Source organism: Hemiscyllium ocellatum, chromosome 5 (assembly GCF_020745735.1).
Source record: "Hemiscyllium ocellatum isolate sHemOce1 chromosome 5, sHemOce1.pat.X.cur, whole genome shotgun sequence".
In the NCBI taxonomy this organism is placed as follows: Eukaryota; Metazoa; Chordata; class Chondrichthyes; order Orectolobiformes; family Hemiscylliidae; genus Hemiscyllium; species Hemiscyllium ocellatum.
In genome coordinates, this window is record NC_083405.1 from 63,900,310 (window position 1) to 63,912,654 (window position 12,345).

The window sequence follows — 12,345 nt, forward strand, 5'->3', positions numbered from 1 at the left end:
TGCATTGGTTTGGCCTACATATAATTGCAGACCAGCAATGTGGTTGACTTTTAACTGCCTTCTGGGCGTTTAGGGATCAACAATAAATGCTGGTTGGTCAGCAAACCCCACATTCGACAAATTAACAAAGAAGCTAAAACTCAGTTATCATTAAATGTGTATTCTCCATTGCAAAGCTTTGGCAACAAGTATTGCTGAGAATGTACATAAGTTCTGGACTACCAAATGATTATATTTTCTAAGGTTTAAGGCCATGAATAATTTTCCAAGTATAATCCCTGAAGATTAAAGATGAGGAAGAAACAAATAAGCACACTGATATACTGTACATTGCACAAATATTCATCTGTTAGTATTTGAAAACAAAAAGAAATTAAAAAGTCACCAATCTTTGCCATTTGATTTTTCATCTCAACCTTAGATCACCTCTTTGAAATAAGGCACTCTTCAGTCCTCTGAAAAAGATTTTTCTCTACAAACATTTTGTGGTCGGTCTCTACTAAAATGTGGCATTGTGGTAAAAAGATTTAGAATTTACCTATGTATAATCACAGTACTTTTTGTTTTAAAAATGGACTGTAATGTGTTTGTTGGTACTTCACAATATTTATGGAAGAAATCTTTTATAGACTTTTACAGAAGGATCAAAGTTTCAATGTACATCTTTCCAAACGTTTAATAAAACTTAAAATTAGTAACCGTTTCAAGGCAGATCTAGAACTAACAATTTTTTTCATATTTTTACAATAGAATTGGGTTTCAGTTTAATATATTTGATCAGCTTTAAAAAATATGTATTAATGCTACATGTCTTGTAATTTACTCAAGGGTATGCACCCAAATATTTCACACTGGTTTTACATGAAATCAATGCCAGTGACCTTTTGCGAAGCGAAGAATTTCAGGCAAATCTGCTTTCCAACAGTAGTCTCTCCTCTTAGAATTTCTACAAGGGTAGATGCCAAATGGTTATTCTACCATATGCTAACACCTGCCCCTCCATTACTGCAATGCCAATCTTAGAAAAAACATTGGTGGAATTCTGGGCTTGCCTAGGAAGCTTGGAGGTGCTGTCCAGTGTACAGGATGTAGGACAGATTATGAACAATGCATACTTGTAAACAAATGCTCGATGGAGATGTTATGTATCACATCCAAGTGGTTGTAGATTTAACAGACTGATTGTTGTTATTTAGAAAGTAGCAGAATGAAGAAAATGCCAGAATATTTTTTGTATTGATTGGCATTAATGGCTGGGTCCCAGCCTCTCCCTATACCTTACCCCCCTTCAGCAGCAAAGAAAACATGCTGAAATCCTCCTGGCTCTGTAGAGTCAGGACCCAAGTAGTTCCTACTGTTCACATGAGCCCTCCTGGAATTTGGGTTACATTTTAGGAACCTGTCCTAACATACTTCTGGAGGTGGACAACTTCTAGAATTTCTAATCTCAGTCTCTATTGACTAATTCAGTTTTTTTTTGAGAGTTTACTTTATGGTGCTGCCACTGCCTGAAGTCTTCGCTTTGAACACAAAAGCTGGCACCAGACTGTTAAATTCACAATCCTGCTTTGAAAAGTCTGGACATAGTCCAATTTATTATAGACATCTGCATGAATTTGCTTTTCTGCCAAACACAGAAATAAGAAAGCAAAGACTCTCTATGCTATACAATTTTAACAACATTCAATTAGCATATATAATAGTAGTTTTAATTGAGCCACAAGCCTGAAATGTATGGCAATATTATGCAATAATAAAAATAAGATTTACATCCATATTGAATTGATCATAAATACAGTGATTTCAAATATATAGTAAGTGACCTCAGATAAAATTGAAAAAGATAATGCATGTTCAGGTGTAGATCTGGTTGATTTTCTGCTACCAAGTCAAGAACAGCATCCTATGGCACCTACAAAAACCTCACAATGACAGGACACTTGGGACTCAGGAGGGAATACCAAGGTGAGAAAACTATAACCTCAAAAAAAAACAAAAAAGCTTTTGTAAATTCCATGCTCAAAGGGGTAGTTAGGGTTACAGTTGCATCTCAAATGCACCTAGCCCAATATGGGAATTTTCTGATTTCCAAATGGGGACAGGGGAGATTAAAGAGTTTAACTGTGCAATTTTAAAGACCCAGTTAGATCATCTGGAAATACACTAACTCCTTCTTGTGCCTCACAATTTAAAACTGCAAAAACAAAGCCATACAACTTTTTATTTTACTATTTTAGCAGCTGCACAATTCTGTTTCAGATCAGCCCATGAGAATGAAAGTCATCTGAAATATCCTTAGAACATACATTAAAAGATTAGAAAAACATCACTTCAAACTTTATTGCAGTCAAATGTGGAACTGCAGTTGTTGATCATTTATAATTTATCTTACGTCCAGGAATAATGAATCTTCTACCTCCCAAAAGCTAGGCTGTATCCTTGGGAGTTACATTAACCGCCCAAATAAGTGAGGAGTAATTTTCCAACATAGTATGAGCTAATGCAATATTCATCTTTGGAGTGTACAGGAAGGCCACAACTGTGAAATTCAGTGCAGGAAGCAGCAGATTCATCAGCCAACAAGCTCTGACTAATGTGGGAAGTGTATTTAGTCATTCAGTACCAGGTTTCGCTTCCTCAGGATTATCCTCAAAAGGCCTGAAACAAAAAAACAAGAAACAATAGCTATCAACAGGTCAACTGCATTAACAAATATTTTTCAGCTATTATTTTGCACACAGTTTCTTTAAGATTCCTGTGGAAAGAGAAACCTTTTAAGAAAAAAAATTGTTTATGTACTTCAATCTCTTTTATAGAACAGTGTGCGCAAAACGTGGGATCAGTGTGTTACAGGAACTCTATATACGAAGTTACTCTGGCAAGTAACTCATCTCCTGGCTCCCCAAAGCCTGTCCACCATCTACAAGGCACAATGTGATGGAATAACCTCACTTGCCTGGATGAATGCAGCTCCAACAACACTCAAGCAGATTGACACTGTCCTAGACAAAGCAGCTCACTTAATTGGCACTACACCCACTCCCTCCATCATGGATGCTCAGTAGCAGCAGGTGCACTGCAGAAATACACTGAAATTCTTACACAGCATCTTCCAAACCCACAACCATTTCCATCTAGACGGACAAGAACAACTAATATTTGGGAGCTCCTCCAATCCACTCATCATCTTGACTTGGAAATATATTGCTGTTCCTTCACCGAAGCTGGGTCAAAATCCCCAAGGTTCAACCCACATAATATGGTCTGCAGTGGTTCAGGAAGGCAGCTCACCACCACCTTCAAGGGCAATTAGGGACAGTCAAGAAATGCAGACCAACCAGTAATGCTCACATTCCACAAGTGAATTTTTCAAAAAGTCTAATAACTGCAACCATCATTGGATCAAGTCAGTTACAATGGAATCACAAATGGACTCTGGAAATGTTCTATTTGGTGCAATTAGTGGTTTTTGAAATGTTCTAAAACATAATGGAATCATTGTATAACCCCTACATTGTGGAAACAGGCCATTTGGCCCAATAAGTCCACACTGACCCATTCACCTACCCTACTGCACTGCATTTCCCCTGACTAATGCATCTAGCTTACACATCCCTGAACACCATGGGCAATTTAACATGGCCAATTCACCTAACCTGCACATCTTTGGACTGTGGGAGGAAATCCATGCAGACACTGGAAGAGTGTGCAAACTCCACATAGTCGCCTGAGGCTGGAATCAAACTCAGATCCATGGTACTGTGAGGCAGCAGTGCTAATCACTGAGCCATCATGCTGCTCTCATTAACTCAGGCTAGCTCAATTTTACGTCTTGCCTAGATTTAATTATTTAACTCTGAGCACTTGTTTGGAGACAATGCAAAAAATGGAATTGAATGAAGGAACTGCGTGAAAAGCAGGTTATCAGTAGGAGCACTTCTGGAAAACAAAGTATTTAATCAAGAGTACAGTCAACCATGAACCAATATCTGATGATCCAGGAGTCCAGCAAAGGAGAGTGGTAGCATCAAGATTAGCAATATACAGAAGCAGGTTCAACATCTGCACACAGGATAGAAATAGCGTGAAACACAAGGACCAGGACAAGTGAAGTGCAGGAGTCTAGGCAATGGTTAAACACGTCAAAAAATGTGGTGCTGGAAAAGTAAAGCAGGTCAGGCAGCATCTCTGAGGTGGGTCAATATTTCGGGCATAAGCTCTTCATTAGGAATGGGGGGTTAATTGGGACTGACAGATAAATAGGAGGGGCTGGGGAGGAGGAAGGTAACTTGGAAAGCAATAGGTGGATGAAGGTGGTGGGTGATGGTGATAGATTGGAGGGTGGAGCAGATTGATGGGAAGGAAGATGGACAGGTAGGACAGTTCAAGACGGCGGTATTGAGTTGGAGGGTTGGATCTGTGGATAAGGTTGCGGGGGTGGGAGGGGAGATAAGGAAGATGACGAAATCAAAATAGATCCGTGTGGTTGGAGGGTCCCAAGGCAGAAGATGAGACGTTCTTCCCCCAGGCAATGTCACCAGTTTCATCATCTCCCCTCCCAGACCACCAAATTCAAGCCACCTGACGCCTGGAGGAAGAACACCTCATCTTCTGCCTTGGGACCCTCCAACCACACAGCATCAATAACAATTGCACCAGTTTCCTCATCTCTCCTCCCCCTACCTCATCCCAGATCCAACACTCCAACTCAGCACTGCCAATTTGAATTGCCTTATCTGTCCATCTTCCTTCCCACCTATCTGCTCCATAATTATAAGCATCCTTTCCTATTTTCATTCATCCCTATTATTCAAATAAAACTTTAAAATTATTTGTGCATCTTTATTTTACCCAAAATGAAAAAGGTAACAACTTTCTTGCTTTGGCCAAATTCAGTAATTATGATCAGATGATTGAGGCTTACAGTACACTGAAAATCTCTGTTTAATTCAATAGAACAATTCCTTCCTTTTTATTACTGTAAACAAGTCTTATCCTGGAACTGTAAATATCAAACAAACTGTTTCTTTTTCAGGACAGAAGTTTCTGTATAATCCTCATATCTGGCAAATACCATGACTGACAGCATGACATGCTCAACATATTTGGAGAACAGGTTTATAGTATTTACGAAGTGATTTGTTACAGACTCTCAGAATTGTCCTGATGCAGCAAGAGGTCATTTGACCCATCACATCTGCACCAACTCTCTAACCAGCATTATGAAGTAATGCCATTAAACTGCATTTTCTCTCATACTGTTGCACATTGTTTCTATCTAAATAATTATATATTCTCTTGAATGCAGTAATTTAACCTGCTTCCATCATACTTCCAGGCAGTGCATTTCAGACTCAAACCATTTTATCAATACGCTTCTTCCCACATCACATTTGAAATCACTTAAAAGTTTGTGTCCTGGTGTTCTTGGTCCCTTTACAAGTAGAAACAGTTCCTCTCTATTTACTCTATCCAAATCTCTCAATTTTAAAAGTTTTCTTCAGATCTCTTCACCTCCAAGAAGAACCAAAAAGGTAATAATCTCTGGATTACTACCTGAGCCAAGAGTTAATTGACACAGAGTCAATAAGATTTAACAGGTAAATGCACCGCTCAGAGATTGGTGCAGGAGAAATGGGTTTGAATTCGTGGGAATTTGGCACCAGTACTGGGAAAGAAGGGACCTGTTCCAATGAGAATGTCTTCATCTGAACTGTGCTGGGACTAAAGTCCTAGCAAATTGCATAATAGGTTTCTGGACAGGGCTTTAAACTAAATAAGGTTTGGGGGGGTGGAGAGGAGAGGGGAGAAGGGTGCAGAAAAGAGAGGGCTCATTTAACAGTACATGCCCTTCGGCCTTTGATGTTGTGCCGACCTTTCATCCTACTCTAAGATCAGACTAACCTACATACTTTTCATTGTACCTACCATCTTCCATGCACCTATCCAAGAGTCACTAAATGTCCCTAATGTATTTTATTTTACCATCACTATTGGCATTGCATTCCATCCACCCACTACTCGCTGGGTAAAGAATCTACCTCTGACATCTCTAAACCTTCCTCCAATCATCTTAAAATTATGCTCTCTCGTGATAGCCATTTCTGCCCTGGGAAAAACTCTCTGGCTATTCACTCTATCTATGCCTCTCATCATCTTATACACCTCAAGCAAGTCACCTCTCATCTTTCTTTGCTCCAAAGAGACAAGTCTGAGCTCCCTCAACCTTTCTTCATGAGACATGGGCTCCAGTCCAGGCAGAATCCTGGTAAATCTCCTCTGCACCCTCTCTAAAGCTTCCACATCCTCCTTATAATGAGGCACACAGAACAGAACACAATAATCCAAGTGTGATCCATCCCGGGCTCTATAGAGCTACAGCATAACCTAACAGCTCTTAATCTTAATCTCCTGCTAACAAAAACCAATACACCATATGCCTTCTTGACAACTCTATCAACTTGGATGCAACTTTGAAGGATCTATGGACATGGGAACCAAGATCCCTCTGTTCCTTCCCACTGCCAAGAATCCTGCCTTTAACCCTGTATTCTGCATTCAAATTAAATCTTCCAAAGTAGATGACATCACACTTTTCCACTTATTAGCTCAGTTCTGCATCCTGTCAATGGCCCATTGCAACCTGCAACAGGCCTCCACACTATCTACCACTCCACCAACCTTTGTGTCATCGGCAAACTTACCAACCCACCCTTCCACTTCCTCATTCAAGCCATTTATAAAAGTTGTAACAGCAGAGGTCCCAGAACAGATCCCTGCGGAACACCACGGGTCACCAAGTTCCAGGCTGAATACTTTTCATCTACCACCATCCACTGTCTTCTATGGGCTCGTCAATTCTGTATCCAGACAGCCACATTTCCTTGTATCCCATACCTCTTACTTTGAATGAGCCTACCATGAGGAACCTTATCAAATGCCTTGCTAAAAGCCATGTACACCTTATCCATTACTCTACCTTCAATGTGTTTTGTCACATCCTCAAATAATTCAATAATGTTTGTGAGGCATAGCCTGTTCATTAAAAAGCCATGCTGACTATCTCTAGTCAAACTATGGCTTTCCAAGCAATCATAACTCCTGTCTCTCAGAATCCTCTCCAAATGTTAACCACCACAGATGTGAGACTGACTGGTCTGTAATTCCCAGGATTATCACTATTCCCTTTCTTGAACAAGAAAATAACATTTGCCATCCTCCAATCATCTGGTACTACTCTGGTGGACAATGAGATGTAAAAATAATCACCAAAGGCGCAGCAATCTCTCCCCTCGCTTCCTGAAGTAATATAGGCTATATCCTGTCTGGCCCAGAAGATTTATCTACCCTTACGATTTTCAAAATTTTCAGCATATCCTCCTTCTTAACATCAACCTGTCCAAGCATACCATCTTGTTTCACGCTGTCCTCAAAAGTTAAGGTCCTTCTTGGTAGTGAATACTGAAGAAAAGTATTCATTAAGGACCTCGCCAATCTCCTCAGACTCCTGGTGAGAGTTCCCTCCACTATCTCTGATAGGCCCTATCTTCACTCTGGCCATCCTCTTGTTCTTTACATAAGTGCAGAACACCTTAGGGTTTTCCTTAACCCAACCTGCTAAAGCTTTTTCATGCCCTCTTCTAACTCTCCTAAGTCATTCTTCAGTTGCTTACTGGCTGCCTTGTAACTCTCTAGAGCCCTGTCCCATCCTTGCCTCCTCAACCTTAAGCAAGCTTCATTCTTCCTCTGGACTGGATATTCCACATCACTTGTCACACCTTTCAACTTACCATCCCTTCCTTGCCTCAGTGGGACAAACCTGTCCAGCATTATCAGGAAGTGCTTCCAAAATAACCTCCACATCTCCCTTATAACTTTATGAAAGAAATCAGAAAACCCGAAATACAGGAGGTAAGAGTACAGAGCTCAGGTGGTTATTACAATTTTTTAGATTAGATTACTTACTGTGTGGAAACAGGCCCTTCGGCCCAACAAGTCCACACTGACCCGCTGAAGCGCAACCCACCCAGACCTAGTCCCCTACATTTACCCCTGCCCCTAATACTATGGGCAATTTAGCATGGCCAATTCACCTAACCTGCACATCTTTTGGATTGTGGGAGGAAACCAGAGCACCCGGAGGAAACCCATGCAGACACAGGGAAAATGTGCAAACTCCACACAGTCAGTCACCTGAGGCGGGAATTGAACTCAGGTCTCTGGCACTGTGAGGCAGCAGTGCTAACCACTGTGCCACCCTGCTGCAAATCTCTAGCACAGACTCAAATAGGGCAGAGTGTATGGAAAGGGCCAAGCGCACTGGACAAATGAGTGACAATGAGAAGAGGGATGATTAATAAAGGACTGAAGGTATTATATCTGAATGCACACAGTATGAGGAATTAAGTAAATGAGCTTGTGGTACAGATCAAAATTGGCAGGTATGACATGGTGGGCATTATGGAGACATGGCTGAAGGCGATCAGGATTCAGAGCTGAATATTCAAGGATATATATCCTATTGAAAAGATTGGCAGGTGGTCAGAGGGGTTCAGGTCACCTTATTAGTACGAAATGAAATTAAATCAATAGTAAGAAACTAAGTAGGGTTAAATGGTATAGAATCTGTGTGTAGAATTGAGGAACTGCAAAGACTGAAAAATAACAGTTGGAGTTATGCACAGGCCTCCAAACATAGTCAAGAGCCGGGGCACAAGATACATCAGGAGACAGAAAAGGTGTGTAGGAAAGGCAAAGTTACAGTTATCATGGGTGATTTCAATATGCCGGTGGATCAGGAAAATCAGGTTGGTAGTAGACTGCAAGAAAATGAATTTGTGCAATGTCTATGAGATGGCTTTTTGGAGCAGTTTGTGGTGGAGCCCACTAGGGAACAGGCAATACTGGATTGAGTGTTGTATAATGAGGCAGACTTGATAAGATGAAGGAATCCTTCGGAGGCAGTGATCATAATATGATTAAATTTACTCTGCAATTTGAGAGGGACAAGATAGAATCAGAGGTAATGGTATTACAGCTGAATAAGGCAACCACAGAGGCATGAGGGACGAGCTGGGTAGAATTGATTGGGAGATGAGCCTCTCAGGAAAGACACTAGAACAGCAATGGCAGAACTTTCTGGGAGTAATTTGGGAGACACAGCAGAGAATCATCCTAAGGAAAAAGCAATATGGTACAGGGAAGATAAGGCAACCATGGCTGACGAGGGAAATCAGGGATAGCATAAAAGCAAAACAGAAAGCATATCATGTGGCAGTGGGAACCGGAGAATTGAGAAGCTCACAAAGACCAACAGAGGGCAACAAAAAAGAAATAAGAAGGGAAAAGATTAAATATGAAGGTGAGCTAGCTAGTAATATAAAAGAAGACTGTAAGACTTTCTTTAGATATAAAGGACAAAGATAAAAAAAAGGTAAAATTGGACATTGGGATGCTGGAAAATGTTACTGGAAAAGTAGTTGTGGGGAACAAAGAGATAGCTGAGGAACTGCATAATTACTTTGCATCAGTCTTCATGGTGGAAGACATGAGTAATAGGCCAAAAATTCAAGAGAGTGAGGGGGGCAGAACTAACTATGGTGGCCATCACTAAGGAGCTGGTGCTGGAAAACTGAATGGCCTGAAGGTGGATAAATTAGCCGGACCAGATGAACTACGCCCCAGAGTTCTAAGGGAGAGAACTGAAGAAGTAGAAGGGTTAATGGTGACCTTTCAGGAATCGCTAGAATGAGGAAAGGGTCTAGAGGACTGGGAAAAAAAAAAATCGCTAAAATGACATCTCTGCTTAAAAAGGGTGCAAGGGAAAAGACAAAAATTACAGACTAATTAGCATGACCTCAGTCTTGGGGAAGATCCTAGAATCCATTGTGAAGGATGAGATTTCTGAAAACTTGGAAGTGTTTGGTAAAATAGAGCAAAGTCAGCATGGTTTCACAAAGACAGAGTCATGCCTGATGCATCTGCTAGAATTCTTTGAAGAATTAATGGGCAAGTTAGACCAAGGAGAGCCAATGCATGTTATCTACTTGGACTTCAAGAAGGCCTTTGACAATGTGCCACACAGGAGGCTACTGAGTAAGATGAGAGGCCGTGGTGTTAGAGGCAAGGTGCGAGCATAGATAGAAGCTTGGCTGTCTGGCAGAAAGCAGAGTGTGGGGCTAAAAGGGTTCTTTTCAGGATGGCAGCTGGCGGCCAGTATTATTCTACAAGGATCCATGTTGGGATCACAAATTTTCACTTTATACATTAAATATCTAGATGAAGGAACTGAGGGCATTCTGGTTAAGTTTGCAGATGAGCTGGATAAGCACAGCAGGTCAGGCAGCATCCAAGGAGCAGGAGAATCGACATTTCGGGCATAAGCCCTTCTTCAGGAAGTTTGCAGATGATACAAAGATAGGAAGAGGGACAGGTAGCAGAGAGGAGACGGGGAGGCTGCAGAATGATCTGGACAGGTTAGAAGAGTGGGCAAAGAAATGGCAAATGGAGTACAACGTGGAAAAGTGCGAGTCATGCACATTGGTAGGAGAAATAGAGGCATGGACTATTTTCTAAATGGGGAGAAAAATCAGAAGTCTGAAGTGTAAAGATACTTGAGAGTTTCAGTCCAGGATTCTCTCAAGTTGAGGTCGAGTCAACAGGTAGGAAGGCAAATACAACACTGTCATTCATCTCAATAGTCTTAAATATACTTCTGAGAGTCTATGAGGCTCTGGTGAGACCACATTTTGAGTAATGAGTGCAGTTTTGGGCCCCATATCTCAGGAAGGATGTACTGGCCCTGGAGTGTGTTCAGAGGAGGTTCACAGGTCCCAGGAATGAAAAGCTTAACATATATGAGGAACATTTGAGGACTCTGCCTTTACACTCAATGCAGTTTAGAAGAATGTGGGGGAGGGAAGGAGAGATCTAATTGAAACATACAGAATACTGAATGACCTGGGCAGAGTTGACGTTAGTAGCCATTTGTAGCACAGACTAGGACCTGAGGGCACAGCCTTACAATAAAGGGCAGACGTTTTAGAATGAGGTAAAGAGAAACTTATTCAGCCAGAGCCTGGTAAGTCTATAGAATTCATTGCCACAGGAGGCTGTGGAGGCCAGGTCGTTCAGTATATTTAAGATTGAGATAGATAGATTCCTGAGTATCAAGGTAATCAAGGGTTACGGGGAGAAAGCGGGAGAATGAGGTTGAGAAACATATCAGTCATGATTGAATGGCAGAGCAAACTCGGTAGGCCTGGCCTAATTTCTTCTCCTACGCCTTATGGTCTTAAGAAGAACAGTCTCCACTTCTCCAATTTATCCTCATAACTGAAGTTTCTAATTTATGGTCTTGTGAGCAGGTTTAGGGAGGATAGGAGAAAGTGAGGATGGAGATGCTGGAGATCAGAGTCGAAGAGGACTCTCTGCTAGAAAAGCATAGCCGGTGCATTTCATACACATCAAACACTTCTTCAGCCTCCTTCATGCTTACTTTCTCCATCAGGACTCTTGTCCACCATCTGAAGACCCCTTCTCCCAACCTCCAACACACCCCATCCACCCAGACACCCTGTGCTGATCTCTTCATTTCCAACTGTCACTGTGACACTGACCACCTCAACGTGCCCACCCCCTTCATCCACTCCAACCTTTCACCCTTCACTCCAACCCCAAACTCACCATCAAATTGCAGACAAAAGGGGGTGCAATGGTATTTGGCACACCAACCTCTACACTCATGGACATCTCTTCCTCCTGTCCCCTCGACTATGGGACCATCACCAAATTATCATCTCCTAGACCATCCACAACCTCATCACTTCAGGAGATCTCCCATCCACAGTCTGTATCTGGGAACCCTGAGCTGGTCCAGTTCTACCAAATCGCTAAGCATGCGAGAGGTAGTTAGAGGGGAATAAGCTCAAAATGTTAGAGCACTTGTTTAGCATTCGACAAGTAGTGGGATTAGGGAAAATCCAAAGATATTTTATAAATATATTAAAATGAAGAGGTTAACCAGGGAAAAGGGTAGGGACCAAGACCCAACCTGTGTGTGAAGCTGCGGGACATTGGAAGGGGGGTTGAATGAATATATCTCTTTGGTCTTCACTTTGGAAAAGGGGAACATTGCTATGGAATTCAGGAAAAGGGACTGTGAGGAACTTGTACATTTTGTCAGAGGAAATGGGGAGATACTGGGGACTCTAGCAGGCTTAAAAACAGACAAATCCCATGGCCCGGATAATCCCAGACTACACTGAATGGCAGGGACTCTAACATAAATTTTTGATTCTTGTCTGACGACAGGGGACTGGAGGATGGCTAATGCGTTTCCACTTT

The 12,345-nt window shown here is 41.6% G+C and overlaps 1 protein-coding gene across 3 annotated transcripts in view; it reads right to left on the bottom strand.

The window, feature by feature from the left end:
• Positions 1 to 702: 702 nt before the first annotated feature.
• The window catches only part of tmem245 (transmembrane protein 245), a 119,132-nt gene continuing 107,489 nt past the window's right edge, over positions 703 to 12,345 (bottom strand). For all 3 annotated transcript variants that reach the window (XM_060824824.1, XM_060824822.1, XM_060824823.1), the window contains one exon: positions 703 to 2,658. In XM_060824824.1, the coding sequence (XP_060680807.1) occupies positions 2,613 to 2,658 (46 nt within the window). In that variant the 3' untranslated portion in view covers positions 703 to 2,612. The remainder of the gene's footprint in view (positions 2,659 to 12,345) is intronic.